The 20,516-nt window shown below is 38.3% G+C and overlaps 1 protein-coding gene across 1 annotated transcript in view; it reads left to right on the top strand.

Moving 5' to 3' along the window:
• HEATR5A (HEAT repeat containing 5A) overlaps positions 1-20,125 on the top strand; it is a 111,441-nt gene extending 91,316 nt beyond the window's left edge. Inside the window, exons 32-37 of the mRNA XM_080809056.1 lie at positions 910-1,057; positions 2,418-2,690; positions 4,647-4,871; positions 9,802-9,956; positions 18,181-18,394; positions 18,694-20,125. Coding sequence (XP_080665182.1) covers positions 910-1,057; positions 2,418-2,690; positions 4,647-4,871; positions 9,802-9,956; positions 18,181-18,394; positions 18,694-19,001 — 1,323 coding nt within the window. The 3' untranslated portion in view covers positions 19,002-20,125. The remainder of the gene's footprint in view (positions 1-909; positions 1,058-2,417; positions 2,691-4,646; positions 4,872-9,801; positions 9,957-18,180; positions 18,395-18,693) is intronic.
• Positions 20,126-20,516: the final 391 nt, after the last annotated feature.

Genomic DNA, 20,516 nt, shown 5'->3' with positions numbered 1-20,516 from the left:
ACCCACTGAGCCACCCAGGCGCCCCTATTCTTTTATTTTTTTAAGATTTTTAAATTTATTTATTTGAGAGAGAGAGAAAGTGACTGAGCACACACAAGTGGGGTGAGGGGCAGAGGGAGAGAGACAAGCAGACTCCCCACTGAGCAAGGATCCTGACATGGGGCTCGATCCCAGGCTCTGAGATCATAACCTGAGCCCAAGGCAGACGCTTAACTGACTGAGGCACTGAAGCACCCCAGTGTGTTTTATCCTTTAGAGGGATATCCATTTTATGCTTATTAACTTACCACTTTTTAATGTTTTCCTTCTCTATCATTCTTTGTTATTATGAGAAAACCTCAATACAGATCTGGAAGTCTACACGACGGTGCTTGTATTCTTCTAGCCAGATTTCTCACCTTGCTTTAGAAGTTTCCCTTTCCATTTTCCCATTTTAGGACCTGTGTGAAAACAGTCTTTTGTCATAATACCATGTCCTACAGGATGGGACAGAAACCAATCTGGAGTCTATTTATTTATTTATTTATTTATTTTATAAAGATTTTATTTATTTGTTTGACAGAGAGATAGATCATAAGTAGGCAGAGAGGCAGGCAAAGAGAGAGGAAGGGAAGCAGGCTCCCTGCTGAGCAGAGAGCCCGATGCGGGGCTCGATCCCAGAACCCTGGAATCATGACCTGAGCCGAAGGCAGAGGCTTTAACCCACTGAGCCACCCAGGCGCCCCTATCTGGAGTCAATTTAAAGTAGAACAAGTGTTACTAACATTATTGTACCTACACCTTTAATTTTTGTGATCAATTTGTTAATATTCTCTTTTTTAATGTTTCCATGGCATTTAATATTGGTATTTTTTAAAAAGAAAGTATGTTATTTCCAATACAGTTTCTCCTAAATGTTTTCTACGATAGGACTTGGGCATCGAGTTGTTGAATGTACTACATCGAGTAATTTTGACCCGAGAATCACCTTCTATTCAGTTGGCTTCACTTGAAGTGGTAAGACAGATTATCTGTGCAGCTCAGGAACATGTCAAGGAGAAAAGACGAAGTGCAGAAGGTGAATGTTAACCTATAATACAAAATTCATCATATTATTATAATCAAATTAATTAGCATTACTTTTTAAAAGTATTCTTACATGTCTATGTTGTTCTGATAATGTTTTGTGTATAGTACAAACGAAACCTCTCTAGGTATGGCTTTAAGTCCTTTTATCCACCTCTACATGTTAGCTTGGATTTTGTTAGTAGCTAAGGTTTTCCTTGGGAAAATGAGAATTTTAACAAAATCCTGGAAGGGGAGAAAAAAATCCCTTATACTGGTTGACTATTTACTTTAGCTATGAGTGTTTATCAGTGTACATGGAAGAACAACTGACAATTTTTTTAAGTTTTCTTTAAGTAATCTCTACACCCAGTGTTGGGGGCTTGAATTTGCAACCCAGAAATCTGGAGTTTTATGCTCCACCAATGAAGCCACCAAGTACCCCATAACTACTGACAATTTTTTTCTTTCTCTCTCTTTTTTTTTTAAGATTTTTTAAAATTTATTTGACAGAGAGAGATACAGCGAGAGGGGAAACACAAGCAGGGGAAGTGGGAGGGGGAGAAGCAGGCTCTCCACTGAGCAGGGAGCCTGATGCGGGCTCCCTGGGATCATGACCTGAGCAGAAGGCAGACATTTAACTCCTGAGCCACCCAGGCATCCCACTACTGACAATTTTTAATGACTTAAGTTTTGCAGAGTGATTAAATTGCTTACTTATAAGTCTGATTTGGTATTGATGAGTGTATCATCTAATATTACATTTGGCTGCATATAACAGAAAAGTCAGTCTGACAGCGGATTTAAAACACAAGGACTTGTTCTGTCATCTAAAAGATGCCCCAGAGACAGGAAGTCCTGAACAGGCATGGCAGTTTCTTAAAAAACATCAGGGACCTTGGTTCTTATCTTTCTGCCTGCCCTTATCAGTACTTAAGAGTACAAGGTAGGCATTGGAGCTGGACCTATCAGATTTGTGAGAGAGAGAGAGCACAGAGGGAGTGGCAGAAGCAGGTTACCCTCTGAACAAGGGGCCCGACATGGGGCTCGATCATGACCTGAGCCAAAGGCTGACAGACACCCAATCGACTGAGCCACCTAGGTGCCCCTCAGGTTCACATTCTTAACAAGGCGTTAACCAGACAATATTTTAAAACTGAGAGGGTTACCAAGGATTTCTTTTGATCTACTGTAATAGATAGTCATAATAAAGACAACTCCTTTTACCTCCATAACTTTATCTTTCAGTCTTTAACACCCAAGACTTCAGCCATTTAAAGGTTTTACCTACAACAGAAATGGACTAAATTGCATCTACCCAAAGCAAAGCAAACATGAAATGTTTATTCAACACTGTTTTTTCTGTCTTTTAGTTGATGATGGGGCTGCGGAAAAGGAAACCCTGCCAGAGTTTGGAGAGGGAAAGGACACAGGAGGACTTGTGCCTGGGAAATCTTTGGTTTTTGCAACACTGGAATTGTGTGTATGCATTCTAGTTAGACAGCTTCCAGAACTAAATCCAAAATTGACAGGTAGCCCAGGAGTAAAAGCTGCAAAGCCACAGGTGCTCTCGGAAGATGGAAGTAGATTGGTGTCAGCTGCTTTAGTTATCCTGTCTGAACTTCCTGCGGTGTGCTCTCCTGAAGGTATGCTGTGGTATTTCACTGCTTTACTTGACCAGTAGGGAGAGAAATGATTTTAATAAATAAAGGAGATAATGGTTGCCAATCCTTTTCTCATTAAACTAACGCCTCAGAGGTTTGGTGGGCAATGTTTTTAATCCTTTAAGATTAACATTGCATCCTAATAATTTGTTTTTTGAAAGGGTAAAGGTAAGTAGATACTATGTACTATCAACAGATAATGCTCTTTCTTGATTGACAGTATTTTTAACCTATCAGTGGCAGTGATTTAGCTCTTGGGCATTTTTTGGTATAAAATACCTAATGGACTTCCCCTTTCTTGGTGATGACAGAAGTTTGTCATCAGTTTGGAATCGAGTCCATACTTAAAATAGAGCTATTAAGGCTCCATAGGGCTCTGCTGAGTCACTACCTCCTCCTAATTCCTTCTGTGTGAATTTTTAACCTAGGAGCCTTCTTGCTTATCCCTATTGTCCATGGTGCTTCTTGATCTGAAGTGGCCCATTCCTTCTCTCCTTTTTAAAATTTTGTCTTCTGGGGCACCTGGGTGGCTCAGTGGGTTAAGCCTCTGCCTTCAGCTCAGGTTATGATCTCAGGGTCCTGGGATGGAGCCCCGAATTGGGCTCCCAGCTCAGCCGGGAGCCTGCTTCCCCCTCTCTCCCTGCCCTCTTGTGATCTCTCTCTGTCAAATAAATAAAACCTTAAAAATAAAATAAAATTTTGCCTTCCTTTGAAGTTCATTTCCAGGTCTATGTTATCTGTAAATGCTTCCCTAAAAACTCTAGCTCATAAAGAGTTTTGTTTTTTCATGTGTGTATGCATATATCTATGTGTATAATGTTGCTTCCATATGTGAATAGGTTTTATACATCATATAGAGGCATTATCTGTAATTTGTTATTACATACCAAAAAGATAAACTTATATGTAAACAAATATGTTTTATTTCCAATGAAATACTGTATCCTTTAGGAGATTTAGTAGATAATAGGCACTCCGTGCTTAATAGATTTCTTAACTAATAAGCATATTTTTGCTTAAACATGTCTTGACCAACATATGTGCTATCTTTTAACATGATTTTCAGCTTTGATATGAATTGAAACCTATATTCCTTATTCTCACATACTGCTTTGCAACAAGAATGGCAGAAAAAGTGACTAGTAGAAGCTTTAGGATAAAAATACACTGAGAGTTTTGTTGAGTAGCCTCTGGGAGCATTAAATTTACTATTTTAGTTTTAGTCTCTCAGTTTAAACATAACAGTGACTTTTCAACTCTTTAGTGGGTATGAAATTTTTAATAATTTTTATTGAGTGGATTGCTACAAATTCCTTAGAAAAAAGAGTTTGATATAAAATAAATTCAAGGGGAGCCTGGGTGGCTCAGTGGGTTGGGCATCTGCCTTTGACTCAGGTCATGATCTCAGGGTCTTCGGTTGGAGCCCCGCATCAGGCTCTCTGCTCAGGGGGGAGCCTGCTTACTTCTCTCTCTCTGCCTGCCTCTCTGCCTACTTGTGATCTCTCTGTCAAATAAATAAATAAAGTATTTTTTAAAAAATAAAATAAATTCATGTGGATAGTAGTGATGGTTGTACAACATTGTGAATGTACCTAATGCCACTGAATTGTACACTTTAAAATGGTTAAAATTGTAAATTTTGTCTATATTTTATCACACTAAAAAAGAAAAATAAATTCATCATTTGTCAGCTACCAAATAAGCAAGATACAAAAATACTGTGACACAATTTAAATAACATTTTCAGTTATAACCAAAATTGAATGCAGTCTTAAAAATCTTAACACTACCTAAATTATCTTAATAGTTATAATCCTTTATGAAAAATGTCTTAAAAGCTAGAAATTTTTGACATTGTCTTCCTCATTGATGATTTCTTTTTTAGAAACTACATGTATAGACTGAAACATAGAGTGTTTTTAAATATGTGTCTTACAGGAAGCATCTCAATTCTCCCTACTATATTGTACCTCACAATTGGGGTCCTCAGAGAAACTGCTGTGAAGTTACCTGGGGGCCAGTTATCTTCAACTGTTGCAGCTTCCCTACAGGCTCTGAAAGGAATATTGTCTTCTCCCATGGCCAGAGCAGAAAAGAGTCACACTGCTTGGACTGACCTCCTCCGTAGTGCTTTAACAACAATACTTGACTGTTGGGATCCAGGTAATTAAGGCAATTGAGAAGCAATTGTTTAGTTTGTTGTAAAAAGCACGAGGGACTTTGAGAATAAGCTATTTAATTGATCATATTTGGCATTCTTACCTAGAGGGGCCCATAGTCACTTTTGTGTTCAGAGAATATGTATTAAGTAGATAAAAACATCTATATTCTCATTTTAGTATCTTTACTCTTTAATGCAGTTAAGTGACTGGCAGCCTATATATTAAGTTGACAGAGATCTCCAAATGTTAGTATTAATTTATGAATATAGTATGATCCATAACTAGCTGACAAAACCTTTTAATGCACACAGGGTATCAAAAAGTACATAAGTTATGCATTATAAATCTAAAATAAGATTGATCAGATTTATATCCTCATTCCACTACTTACTAGCTAACTGACTAGCTAAGTTGCTCAACTTCTCTGAACCTTAGTTTTCTCATTAACAAAATAAGGGTATTGTGTTGCAGGAATTGTTAGAGCAGTAATATAATACATGGAAAGCATCTCATTTATTATCTGATATATATCAGTAAATGATAGCCAGTATTATGTTCAGTGGCCATGTAAATTTCTTTTGCTCTTATTATTGTTGTATAGTTTTCATTTTCAGCATAATGTCACAGTGATTGTAAAAAGTCCTTAGACATATTATAGATTGTCCCTGCCTTCCTTGTTCTGTTTATAAATGTCACAGTTCACCATATTCTCTTTCATATGGTGTAAAGGTTTCAATGGAATTCAGCATTTATTGACCACCTACTTTGTGCCCAGAGTTGAGAGTCTGGTGGAGTCTGGTATCTATAAATTGTTATATGCTTAATATCACAAAGTACTCCTTGAAGGCAACAGTAATGTCTTAATTATCACTGCATTTCTAAATATAGTTAAAAAAAAAAAGAGAGAGACTGATTTAAAAAATGAGAGTAATCTACTCTGAGTGAATCAGGCAGAGTGTAATAGGTAGGGTTCTCTGGAAGCTCTTGTTGAAATGAAGTTTGGGGAGCAAGAGGTTTATTAAGGAACAACACCTGTGAAGGGAGTAGGGGAAAGTAATACTGGGCAAAAGAGGAAGCCGAACTCCAGCACAAGCCCCCAACAGTTGGGAGTTCTGCAGATTGCCCATATGAATGCCTCACATAGGACAGAAAAGGCCTGTACTTTATCCTCAGATGTGGGCTAACCCAGGAAGGATGTGATCTCAATCAAGGCAACTCTAGCTGAGGCCAACCCTAAGGGAACTAAGCTGACCATATTTCCCAAGGCTGGCCAGCACCTTCTCCAATGAAGGGGATCTCAGTGTTACAGTTCTGTATCTACCACAAGAGGCTTCTCAGAAAAGTCGATTTCTTGGAGAATCAGGAAGCATTTTCCACATGGACATCATAGAAACAGTTTCTAGGTACATTTTGATCATATGCCTGTAGACCTAAATAGTATGGTACATTTGGGGACAGCAAGTAGAATAATGAAAGAATGTGGGGTTAAAGGAAGAAGCGGAGGAGGGTGATGAATAGTAATTATTAAAAAGATGAAGTTGGATGGTGCATGGGGTCAGATTATGGAGGATTTGCATGGTTTGTAATTTGGACTGCTTTTAATATGCATGTGGAATCACTGAAGGGTTTTAAGAAGAGGAGTAAAGGGATAGGATTTGCATTTCTGAAGAATCACTGTGGCAGCTATAGAAAAGAAAACAAGATTCTTGGAGGTAAGATAGTAGTGTAAGGATAAAGAACAAAATGTTAAAAATAAAATGTTAAGCATGTATTAACAGAATTTATTGATAGTTTGGTTTAGGAATTGAAAGGGTTCATTGAGGGGCGCCTGGGTGGCTCATTGGGATAAAGCCTCTGCCTTCTGCTCGGGTCATGATCCCAGGGTCCTGGGATCGAGCCCCGCATCATCGGGCTCTCTGCTTCATGGAGAGCCTGCTTTCTCCTCTCTCTCTGCCTGCCTCTCTTCCTACTTGTGATGTCTCTCTGTCAAATAAATAAATAAAATCTTTAAAAAAAAAAATAAAAAAAAGAAAGGGTTCATTGAGCACTCCTAGTGCCATTAACAGAAATTCCAAAGTGAACATTTTCAGGGGAATGTAATGAGTTGAGTTTGAAATTCCTTTCAGATAATCAAGTGGAGCATAATATGTAGTGGTCTGGACTTCAGGAAAGTAATCTGAGCTAAAGATGATTTTAGAGTATGTGTATTGGAAAGTTATCAGCGTAAGCTATGGGATAGATAAAATCACCCCAGTTGAGTTTATGGATCAAGATGGAAGGAGATTCAGGAGAGAATACAGTTACAGAAGCCAAAGAAAAGAATTTTAATGGTGAGAGCATGGTCAACAGTGTAAATACAGTGTAAATGGAAGGTAAGGAAAGTAAGGATTGAGTATAGACTCCTCTTCACAAGAAGAAAAGAAAGCTGAAGGAAAGTATAGGGGCAAGGAATTTTTTTTTAAGATGAGATTTTAGCATGCATTTGTGCTTATGGGGGATAAAAGATATGAGATTGGAGTTGGAAATATTAGGGAGGGAAGCAATGTGCCCTTCTACGCAGGAAGAAATAAAATTCACAGTACAATTTAGAAGGATGAACCTTTGCCGGTGGGAGGGAAGAAAAGGAGGTTAGAGATGGGAAGTAATAGGTGTAAGATTTTATGATGAGAGTTGCAAAGAGCTTGTCTCTTCCATCACACACCACAAATATGTTTTTGGTTGTTTATCAGAGAATAAGGTTAGGGCGGTAAGGATTTAGATTACCTACCTAAAGAAATTAAAGTAGGAGCTGATAATCACAGGTAAACCATTTTCTGTGTAACAAATTGCCTGAAAACATAGTGGTTTAAAACAACAAACATTTATTATCTGATAGTTTACGGGTCAAGAATTTGGAGCAGCATAGGTGGGTGGTTCTCACTCATGCGGTTACTGTTAAGATGTTGGCCAGGGCTGCAGCTAGAAGATCCATTTCCAAGATGACTCATTCATGGCTGTTGGAAAGAGAGTCTTCAGTCTCTTGCTGGCTATTAGCAGGAAGCTTTGCTTCCTTACCACAGAGACCTCTCCATGGGGCTAATGCTAAGAGAAACTTGCATTTATGCTGGGTAAAAGAAGATAGGAGTAAGGGAGTTTAGGTAGGGATGGGGGAATAGGGAATTTGAGAAGAAATGGGAAGAGGAACCCAGGTGAGCTTTATCCTACTGAAAATAAAAAGACATTTTTACTAAACAGACTAGCTGTGTTTCAAGTTGTCATGAATGACTGAAAATAACAACTGTTTAGGAAGCAGTATAGCATCATGATTAACATTATGCTCTCTATAATCAAACTATCTGCCTTACTAATTGTGTGACTTGGGCAAATGACTAAATTTCTTTTCCTCATCTATAAAATGGAAGAAATAAGAGTACCCATTTCCTGGTGCTATTATATGGATTAAATATTTAATATATACAAAGTACCCATAATAATGTTGTCATCATTTTAAATGTTGATCCATATACCTTTTACTTTAAAATTATTCAAATTATTTTTATAAAATCCCACTCATCCATAATATATTGCTTTCATTGCTGTCATTGTTTCATTATTACCTCTCAAGCATCAGTTAAGATATTAATCTCCTCAAGGCTTTCTCTGACCACCCCGTGTAGCAATTCCTGGGTTACTTTCTTTTATTTTCTGACTTTTTTTAAAATTTACTTATTTGGGGTGCCTGGGTGGCTCAGTTAGGTGTCTGACTCTTGTTCTATTAGCTCAGGTCTTTATCTCAGGGTTGTGAGTTCAATTCCCACATTGAGCTCCATGCTGGGTATGGAGCCTACTTTAAAAAAAAAAAAAAAAAAAAGTTATTATATAAAAGTAATCTCTGCACCCAACGTGGGGCTCAAATTCACGACCCTGATATCAAGTGTTACACACTCTACCTGCTGAGCCAGCCAAGAGCCCCAACTTTTATCTTTCATTGTATTTTTTATATTCATAGACCTTGTGACTAACAAATTATTTACTTCTGGTATACAATATATCTTCTGTAAATTATAGACTCACTGCCAAAAAGAGCGCTGTTTCCTAAACATTTGTTGAATGAATGTTAGCAAAGCTGTTATCTCGACCCCTATATACCAATTCTTCATAAGTAGTAATCCAGTCTTACACAGTTTCATGAGTTGAATTTGCCACCCCTTTTCCTTTTCAAGTAACATCAAGTTTTCACAGCAGGATCATTAAAATTATTGAATGAGATTATGAAGGTAAATATGGGGGGAAATGAAGGAGAAGTATCTAACAGAAAATTCTTTCAGATGATTGTGACCCATGCAGTATTTTCAGGTTTTTTTTATACTGTTAAGAAATGGTATAAATAGCAAAGCACTAAGGTATTTTCACTTGACACTTGTATTATCAAAATATGAATACCTTATCTTACCTTAATCTTAACAAAGAAAAATCATTTCTGATTTGTTCCACAACAAAAATGATACTATAATAGCTAACTCGTGTTGAGCTCAACGTGCTATTCAAATGCCTTACATGAATAACTCATTTAATCCTCATAACTTTATAAATGCAAGTACTGTTAATATTTCCATTTTATAAATGTGAAAACTAAAATTGGGGTTCAGTGTTCAATGTCATACAACTAGTAAGTGTATATTCCTAGTAAATATACATATGTATTTACTGATGTCCGCCTGTAAAGAATGTAATTACTTTGGTAATTTTTGGCTCTAGAATTACTTACAGTCTTACATTTTAAAACCTACAACATTTGCCAGGATTCTTAAAATCAGTCCATTAGTGTTTATTGTCCGTAACTGTTGTGTACACAAAAGAAATTGTTGCTGTCAAACCAGAGGTATCTTCACACAGATGCATTAAACAATACGGCAATCTTGGGATGTTTCTCATAGATCATTTCTCTTTAGTAGATGGAACACATCAAGAACTTGATGAAATCAGTCTGCTTACTGCTATCACAGTATTTATTTTGTCTACCAGTCCAGAAGTTACTACCGTCCCATGCCTTCAGAAGCGCTGTATTGAGAAATTTAAGGCTACTCTTAAGATAAAAGATCCTGTGGTAAGTGTCTTTAGTAGAGAGATGTTTGTAATAGGAATATGTTTAGGCTTTTGTACAACTTTTCTTTGTGATTTTATTGGCTCCAACAAGAAGTACCAGACTGAATTTTTTGTTTTTAGGTTTGGAGCAATTTTTGTTCTTAGGGTGACAAAGCCAAATAATACTGTTCTTACTCTTTGCCCCCAAGGATAGAACATAGTTGGAGAAAGATAAAGGACATTTAAAACAAAACAAAACAAAACCTTAATTTGAAATAGGGCATCTTAAAATTGATGTATGTCTAGAACTTACAAGGGACATTTAGTAAGATAACTTGTTTTTATTTTCATTTTTTTAAAGATTTTATTCATTCATTTATTTTAGAGAGAGAGCCTGCTTGCAAGGAGTGGAGGGAGAGGGAGAAGCAGACTCCTCATTGAGTGTGGAGCCTGATATGGGACTCAGTTTTATCACCCTGAGATCATGATCTGAGCCAAAATCAAGAATTGGGCATTCAACTGACTAAGCCACCCAGGTGCCCCTTAGTAAGATACTTTGTAGCTTATTATAGTGGATTTCCTAAAAAAGAAAGACTTCACCTGCCTTCAAGAATATGATATGAAATAATGGTACCCATCCCAAAAACAGCGCACACAAGTTAATCTCATTCCTTTAAGACCCCTTCACTTGCTAAATTAACTTCCTATTCCTTTGTGCACTGCAGAATGAATTGGTTCCAGGCCAGAAAGACTTCATTTACAATTAGATTTGGGGGAAATTGGTCAATAATATCAAAAGGTTTTAAAACATTTCATCAGGGGTGCCTGGGTGGCTCAGTGGGTTAAAGTCTCTGCCTTCAGCTCGGGTCATGATCCCAGGGTCCTGGGATGGAGCCCCGCATCGAGCTGTCTGCTCAGCAGGAAGCCTGCTTCCCCTTCTCTGTCTTCCTCTCTGCCTACTTGTGATCTCTTTCTCTCTGTCAAATAAATAAATAAAATCTATAAAAAATAAAAAATAAATAAAACATTTCATCAAATACTAGTAGGACTATATAGGTTGTTGTGAAAAATGCGTAGTTACCATTTAGCCAGAAGGACAGTTAAAGATTTCATGGGCAATACAGGAAGTTATGTAGTTTAAAGAACAAATAAAACTTAGTTCTTTTAATAGAGAACATTCAGTTTTCCTAAGTAATCAAAGACTTGATAAAGACAATATGAAACATGAGAAATTATTTTGATAATATTCAGAATCTTTGTCTTCTAGGCAGATTATTTTAATAAGGCAAAGAAAAACCTTTTATAATATTTTATCGAGAGGAGACAAATAATCCAAGAAAAATTTGTCTGTTTAACAGAGAGAAAACCAAATTCTAATTTTTTTTTTAAAAAGATTTTATTTATTTATTTGACAGAGATCACAAGTAGGCAGAGAGGCAGGCAGAGAGAGAGAGCAAGGGAAGCAGACTCCTCGCTGAGCAGAGAGCCTGACGCGGGGCTCGATCCCAGGACCCGGGGATCATGACCTTAGCCGAAGGCAGAGGCTTTAACCCACTGAGCCACCCAGGTGCCCCCAAATTCTAATTTTGTACCAGTGTATTTATGATACTAAAGCTCATTTTCTTTTTTTTACTTACATAAATTTATTCTCAGGTAGCTTGACCATGAGTAAAATTCCTTTCCCAAAATCCCTTTCCACAAACCTACAACTTTATTTTTTGTACTTCCGGATTTTGTTGTCTATTTTTCCCCTTTCCCATTATGAAATAACCAACCTCACTTTAGGACAAAATTACTTCCTTTTCCCTCAACAAAATTGCATCTAATCCCTCATTCTTTCATTCTTTCTCTTACTGAAACACACACCTTTTTTTTTTTTTTTTAAAGATTTTATTTATTTATTTGACAGAGATCACAAGTAAGCAGAGAGGCAGGCAGAGAGAGAGGAGGACGCAGGCTCCCCGCCGGGCAGAGAGCCCGATGTGGGGCTCAGTCCCAGGACCCTGGGATCATGACCTGAGCCAAAGGCAGAGGCTTTAACCCACTGAGCTACCCAGGCGCCCTTGAAACATACATCCCGCTTTGCCAGGATACAAAGATGTTCTGTTACCCATCAATGGATCACAGCCACTAACTCAGGAAACAAGTGGTTGAGCCCTGGCATGCTGCCGAGGCCAACTGCACCATTCCTAGGAATCCCAAGGGGGCTGAACAAATGAAATGCATAGCTCCTGGCTGCGTTTACCAACACTGTTACCAAACAAACTCAGATAAACTAATCGCAGGAGAAGCCAATCACTCAAGAGACAAGGGTTTGGAAAAGAGAATTGGAGAGCTTTATTTTGGGGGCCAGCAGCCAGGGGAGGTGGCTCAAGCCTTGACAACTGACCTCTCTGCCAACAAATGGACACCTAGAGTTTTATAGGGAGAAGTTCGGAGAATTCATGCCAAGAGCAGGCAGCACTGATCATAGGAAAGAGTCTATATGTATTCAGCAAGTGATCATGGACAGGGAAGGGTATGGGATGTGGTCTTCTAGGCATTTCTTTGATATCAGGCCTTTTCTGGCCTGGTAGTTGGAATGTTCAGGTCATTGCAAAATGTCTTCCATCAATGTCTCAAGAAAGTATGATAAGAAATAAGAACAGTGGGTTTCCATTAGGGCATGAGTTTAAGCAATCTTGTCTGTTTCTGGTCTTAACTTTTGGGGCCTATGCTTGAGCTAGAGAACTTGCTGACAATGACTTCTAGTAGTTTAATTACATACATGGACATTTTTAACCCTTAGAAACCTTTTTTTTAAGATGTGTTTACTTAAGGTTTTATTTATTTATTTGAAAAAGAGAGCATGAGCAGGGGGTGGGGGCAGAAAGCAAGGGAGGGCTGAGTAGGGAGCCCCACACAGGGCTCAGTCCCAGAGCCCTGGGATCACAGCCCGAGCCAAAGGCAGACACTTAACCAACTGAACCACCCAGAAGCCCCTTATTTATTTATTTGAGAAAGAGAGAGAGAACATGTGCGTGCTTTGCGGGGGATAGGGCAGAGGGAGAAAGAGTCTCAAGCAGACTATGTATCAAGCATGGAGCCTCACCCAGGACTCAATCCCATGACCCTGAGATCATGAACTGAGCTGAAACCAAGAGTCATGTCACCCACTGTGCCACCCAGGTGCCCCAGAAACCTTAATTTCTAATGGAAAACTAAGTAAACAACTGTGAACTGTTATGCCAACATTCTTGAGATTAACAAATTTATGAATACGTTTTGTAATTTCTAAAAATGTATTCTGTCTCAGTATATTTTTCACTGGCGAACCAAACATGTTTACTAACAGACCCAACTATCTTAAGTTTTTTGGTAATAAACCAAAAATAGATAAACCTATGTTTAGTAATTAATGTTTCAGTTTTTTATTTTAATTGGAAATGATCCAGGTATTCAATAAATATCTATCTTTCAACTAATCTCAGTATAATTTTAAGGTTTTAAGTTACCAAAAAGATTTTTGGAAACTATTTTTTTTTAAATAAGATTTTATTTATTTGACAGAGAGAAACACAGTGAGAGAGGGAACACAGCAGAGGGAGTGGGAGAGGGAGAAGCAGGCTTCCCACCAAGCAGGGAGCCCGATGCGGGGCTCAATCCCAGGACCCTGGGATCATGACCCGAGCCAAAGGCAGGTGACTAACGACTGAGCCACCCAGTCGCCCCATGGAAATTATTTTTAAGTAAACATACAGATGCAGACAGGCCAGGTCTGAGGACTCCTCAGAAGTGTCCTTGGCTTTTCACAGAATAGAAATCAAACACAAGCAAAAAGGAAAAGCAAACAGAATTTATTGAAGACATAGAGCAGATACAAACAGAGCATCTGGGAGACTCAGAAAGGAAAAGGAGGGGCCTCTGGGTGTTGACTGGGCGCCTGCCTTTGGCTCAGGTCATGATCCCAGGGTCCTGGGATGGAGCCTTCAATCAGGCTCCCTCCTCAGCAGGGAGCCTGCTTCTCCGTCTGCCCCTTCCCCTAACTCATGCTCTCTTGTGCACGTACTCTCTCTCTCTCTCTCTCTGTCTGAAATACATAAATCTTTTTTAAAAAAGAGAAAAAGGAAAAGGAGCATGAGTCTCATTTTTGTAGGGGATCAGGAGTTTTACTGAGAATGGTGGTCTGTTGTATGTGTCTCACACATCCAGGAACTGGTCAAACAAGGATTGAGTGCTCACCTGTCTTCCTAAGTTACTTAGACCCTCAAGTCACGGATCTTGGCATCAAAATTTTGGAATCAGTGCTCTTAGAGAACATTCATGACATTTGTGATGGCCCTGCCTGGTCACTCCTTAGAAGTTTGCAAGCAATGAGCTTTCATTTTAAAGTTTGAGCCATGAGATAGGTATAATGATAGAAAACTCACAAGTTGATTAAAGAGCAGTTGGATCCAGATTGTGTTTCTAAAGTATTTATTTAAATTCCAGTTAACACACAGTGTTATGTTAGCTTCAGGTGTGCAATATAGTGACTCAACAATTCTATACATTAGTCAGTGCTCATCATGACAAGTGTATTATTTAATTCCCTTCATCTATTTCACCCAACCTCCCATCCACCTCCCCTCTGTTAACCATCATTTTGTTCTTTATAGTTAAGAGTCTGTTTCTTGGTTTGCCTCCCTGTTTTTTTTCCCTTTGCTTGTTTGTTTTGTTTCTTATATTTCACTCAGCATAATACTCTGCAGCTCTACCCATGGCAAGACTTCATTCCTTTTTATGGCTTAATAATATTCTACTGTATAGTAATTCATTTTTTTCTTAAAGTGAGCTCCACACCCAGCATGGAGCCCAATGCAGGGCTTGAACCCACAACTCTTGAGATCAAGACCTAAGCTGAGATCAAGTCAGATGCTTAACCAGCTGAGCCACCCAAGCACCTCTCCCTTTTTTTATTCTTATTTTTATTTATTTATTAGCACCAAGCAGAGGGAATGGCAGGCAGAAGGAGAAGCAGACTCCCTGCTGAGCAAGGAGCCCAATGCAGGACTCAATCCCAGGACCCTGGGATCATGACCTGATCTGAAGGCAGATGCTTAGCCAACTGAACCACCCAGGTGCCCCCACCCCCCCCTTAAAAAAAAAAAAATTGGGATTAGGGATAAGAGTTCCTAGAGAAAACCTGGTAAAATATTTACATCTCAAAGGCAAAGAACAGAATGCAAGTTCCTCCAGCAAGGACTTTTGTTCCCATTGGCCTGAATTTTTAACAATACTTATAAGCCTTTTGAGATAAGAAGTGAAGGTTTTAGGATTGCTAAAAAGGACTGGTGCATTTCAAATTGTTTCTGGAGCCTCATTTCTGTTTTTGCCTTTAATTCCTCAAGAATTGATTTGCAGTTTGTTTTTTTTTTTAAGATTTTATTTATTTGACAGACAGAGATCACAAGTAGGCAGAGAAGCAGGCAGAGAGAGAGGAGGACGCGGGCTTCCTGCTGAGCAGAGAGCCTGATTTGGCGGGGGTAGGGGGGCGCTCAATCCCAAGATCATGACCTGAGCTGAAGGCAGAGGCTTTAACCCACTGAGCCACCCAGGCGCCCCTGGTTTGCAGTTTAAAAGACTTCATAGGTTGGGCACCTGGGTGGCTCAGTCAATTGAGCATCTGCCTTCAGCTCAGGTCATGATCACAGCCCTGGGATAAAGTCCTGAGTGCATCTCCTTGCTCAAGTGGGAAGCTGCTGCTGCTTTTCCCTCTGCCTGCCGCTCCCTCGTTCTGTGCTCTCTCTCTGTCTCTTTGTCAAGTAAATAAATAAAATCTTAAAAAAAAAAAAAAAAAAAGACTTCATAGGTTGACCTACCTGTATAACTACATTATCTCCAATTTTTTCTTTATATCTGAGACATTATCAACTAAGATGGAAATCAAAAGATTACCGTTTTTGACTTAGAGTTGTATGTCTTGGAATATTTTAGTGGGTACAGAGTTTCATTTTAGCTTAAGGAAGGAATCTTCCCAAAAAAAAAAAAAATTGCCATCAAGCTCTGAAAATCAGCTTCCAGTTTGACCAAATTTTGACCATAGACTCACTTTGGAAATAGAGTTACTTGAGTTCCCTTGAACTCAAGAGTCATCCTCAAAGAGATTGCAAAAGGTGTTTTATTTTTCTCGATCTACTGGTTACTACAGACAGAGATCTGGGAGAGTGGACTCTGATAAGGATTATCATCCTTAGCTGGCTTCTTCCAGTTTCCCCAGGATCACATGTGCAGTCCTGAGTAGGATTTACGTAGAAAATGTAGCTCTAGGGGCGCCTGGGTGGCTCAGTTGGGTTAAAGCCTCTGCCTTTGGCTCAGGTCATGATCTCAGGGTCCTGGGATCCAGCCCCTGGGCTCTCTGCTCAGCAGGGAGCCTGCTTCCTCCTATCTCTCTGCCTGTCTCTCTGCCTACTTGTGATCTCTGTCTGTCAAATAAAATCTTAAAAAAAAAAAAAAAATGTATCTCTAGTATCTACCAGAATTTGGTGAGGTTTTCCATTAATTTTAATTTTAGTTTCCCTTGTCTATTTAAAGAATAATAGCCATGTACCAGAAATTCCCTCAGACTCTTGTCTGCTCTGGGAGAGGCCCATATGGGACCTTCCTTCCAAGGTAGATATGGAGGCATTCGAATTGGTGTTGGAGGATTTTTGCAAAACCTTTGAGAACAATCTTTTTTCCAGTATACCAGTTAATTAGAAATAAGATACCAGTTTCTGGGCCAGTGTTTTGATGATGCACCCCCAGAGGGCTGCAGTGCAAGAGGTATTGTTTTATGTCTAATTTTTTATTCCCTTTTTGCAATGAAACTTTCAGTGAAGCTATTTTGGTATCTTAAAGCCTTTTGGAAGTTTCTGCATAACAGTTAAAATATGTATCCCATTCTCTTTGATTTGGGAATCCTTGCTTTTAAGCATACTTCTTAAATAAATGACCTTGTCTAATTGGCACTTTCTCCATAATGGCCATTGTAATTCTAAGTTGCCTTTAGTAAGATTTTGCCATTCTATTAGGTCTTAATAGCTCAGACATAAAATAAGCAGGTGTGCCAGAAGGTGGAGTGCTCAGCTTTTTGGAATTTAAGGATCCCATTTCTTTAACTCTTTGGGTCTCTCAGAGCCAAACTAATACCTAAGAGGGATGTGCTACTGGGTTGGGGATTGCATGGTGTTTTATGGTGTGCTTTGTTGCATGGACATTTTCTTGAGGTTGGTGGTGGGTAATCTGTGTCAGTCTAACCCATTCTGTGACCAGCTTATCCTAGATAGGAGTCTTAGGGTCAGGTAGCAAGCACTCTGACAGTTTTTATGTACTTACTCTACCAGTGCCCACCAATTTTGCAGCTTTTTGGCTTCCTAGATTTCCATCTGCTGTAGCTTTTACTTCATGTGCACATCACATACCAGGAGTGACCAAAGAGATGTTATTGCAGTCTGGCCAGTAGAAGGCCTTATGTGCAACACCAGCAAGTCCCAGTGTAGATGTGGGGGCTGGGGAAAGAACTGAACCCAACAGACCCCAACAAATAAGGACTGGAGACTGGGATTCCACACAAATGGAGAACTGCTGATGGAACCACCAGTCCACTTCTGTGTTTCTCCTTAACTCCCGAAGCCTTCAGAAGTTTCCTTCAGATCCCATCACTGCCACCAAATCTGTCAAGGAACAAAATTCAACTGAGTAAATTTTAAAGATCTTACTGGCTTTTTTCATGAATTGGGCAGCATCCCATATACCAAATAGAGAGGAGCTCTGAAGAGCTGTACCAAATCAAAGATTTATAGACAGAAAGAGGAAGGGCAAGGAAGTTACTAGTGAAGAGTGGATTGTTTCAGGCAAAGCTGCCTTCCTTAGGGGGATAGCAGGGGTCTGTCTAGCAGAACACCTCACTAGTGCTGACCAGGTAATTGCAGATTGACTGGTTTAAGATTCTAGTCCTAGGAGAGATTGAAACTGTAATTAAGTTGGGTATTGAGTTCTGGTTTGGTAACCTGGGCTTTGCCCAGGTGACTCCCTTTTGGCCTCTTGTCCCTCTTTTAACAACTGTTAGCACTTGGATTTCCACAATTAAAAATAAATTAGAAATTAAATGCCTTTTTTAGAGACTTCTTTTAAAAAAGGTTTTAATTCACAATTTTTATTTCCTTTTTTTAGTTTACATTGCAGTCTGCATGTTAATATAAATTTGTATTTATAGTTTATACTGTTTTTGTCTCTTACCTAATTAGGTACAAATCAAGACCTATCAACTCCTACTTTCCGTTTTTCAGTATCCAAATCCAGCTGTTTCCTACCCATACATTTACTCTTTAGTATCCTCTATTGTGGAAAAACTGCAGGAAATAGAAAAGAGAAAGCCTGAAGACACTACTGAGCTTCAGATCTTTCAAGAAGGCATAAAGGTCTTGGAAGCACTGGTAGCCATTGCCGAAGAACAGCACCGTAAGTGTCAGCACTTAATTCATACTAAATAAAAATCCGTCCCAAATCGGAAATTTAATGTTATTTTAAATGTTAAATTTTCAGTTAGTCACTTAACATTGTATTTCCACATTCATTGAAAGGCAAGTGTTATTAATTGCAAGTATTGATATTATCGAGTGTTAATTTGAGAGATTAGAAGGATCCTTTTTCCCCTTCAGTGGGAAAAAATGTGTACAGATAAGTGAGTTTACAGCTGTATATATTAAACACTTACAGCCTTCAATCCAGGACTTAAAAATCATTTATTTACTTAACAGGTTCTCAGCTGGTGGCCTGTCTTCTGCCCATCCTCATTTCCTTCCTTTTGGATGATAATGCTCTGGGATCAGCAACTTCTGTAATGAAAAATTTACATGACTTTGCTTTGCAAAATCTCATGCAGATTGGGCCTCAGTATTCATCAGTTTTTAAAAATGTAATGGCTTCTTCTCCAGCCCTGAAAGCCCGCCTTGAGGCTGCTATCAAGGGCAATCAGGAAAATGTCAAAGTCAAGATATCAACATCTAAACATACTAAGAACCCTGGAAAGAATGCAAGCATCCAATTAAAGACCAATTTCCTCTGATTCCTCTGTTTTAATAGTAAGCACCTTAATAAAATACTTGATTATTTCCTTCTCTTTGGGGACAAAAGTGACATTTTAGACACAAGTGCACTTGGTGGTCTGGTTGATTGTCTTAAACAGCTGTGACTTTTCAAAGTAATATCAAACTTAACATTTTTTATGGTTTTTTTTTTTTAATTTAATAAAATCACAGAGCTCTTGCCAGGAATTTCAAGAAAGTGCTAAAAAATTAAAGTTACTTAACAATCCAGGAGCTTACTTAGTCCATACAGACATGGTGTACTTGATACTTTGGTAGATAGAGATTGATTCTAAATTATCTTCATTTATATTGTATCCTAATTGCTAATTTAAAATTCTGCTTTATTCAGTAATTAAACTTTCTTGTATTTCTCAAACAACATAATGATTGGAAAGATATTTAGGAAGTTGGTTTAGCATTATCCAATAAATAGTAGTACAAGTTAATTACAGCTCTACAGTGTGACTTAAGATCTGGTGTCTATAAATATCATGGCTTTTCACCTTTTGGTTTGGTTTGTATTGGGTTCACAAAATGGAAATTTTACTTATTTTAAATAGGATAGGACATTTCCACTTCAGTTTCTCACGTGGATTTTCTGTTACCTCTGCTCCTGGTAATTTTGTTTTCATTTATGACAGACATTCATACTAATGAGTTTAATTCATATTTATATTTAGGTCAACTATGGGTTTACATAAAACAACAAATTTCGATCATCACCAAATGCAAGTATGTTTTTTTATTGTGAAACATATTTTAATACAGAAAAAATCTAATGGTAGAGTCTTATTGGTTGAAAAAATATTTTTTAACTGTTGGTAATCACTGACTCTCCTTCCACTTCAGTGTTATATGTATTAATCAAGCACTATGTCACAACATAGCATTTCCCTGTTAAAAAATTAAAAACTGGAGTGATAGAGGCATGTTCCGAATTGAGAAAACACTTTGAGTCAAGCAGGAACAATGTGATATACTCTATTTTATTATGTTTGTATATAAATACTCTTGTAAATTGTTCAAAATGAAAACACTTGACAAATCTAACACTACAATCAATTTTTTTAATTTACATAAATAAAGCTAATTTTCTTTATCATTCTTGTATTTTGAGATTATTTTGCCCACAAAAGATGGCTGGTTAGTCTCACAGATTCTAGAAAATCAATTCTGTGGAGCAAATAACATACCTTCTTTGTAACTTGGCCTTTTTCTCAGATGAGCCCTTTCTTTGGAGCATTCTTTGCAATGGTTTGGACTCTGTATCTTCCTAATTGTCTCTGCAAATTTGAGTATACACTTCTTGCTGTTTCCTTCATCTGAATGCCCTTCTCTCTATTGTATCTGGCGAACTCCCATTTCTTTTAAGCTGGTTTAAATGTCAGTTCCCCTTGTTAACTCTCCTTAAAACTTCTTACCTTCCTCTTAACACCAATCAAATTTAACTGCTTCCTCACCTATGTCCCTGGAGTACTTTACACATTCTTCTA

This window comes from Martes martes (assembly GCF_963455335.1).
Source record: "Martes martes genome assembly, chromosome: 7".
Classification (NCBI taxonomy): Eukaryota; Metazoa; Chordata; class Mammalia; order Carnivora; family Mustelidae; genus Martes; species Martes martes.
The sequence above is the reverse complement of the archived record's forward strand: the minus strand, read 5'-3'. Positions and strand labels throughout refer to the sequence as shown.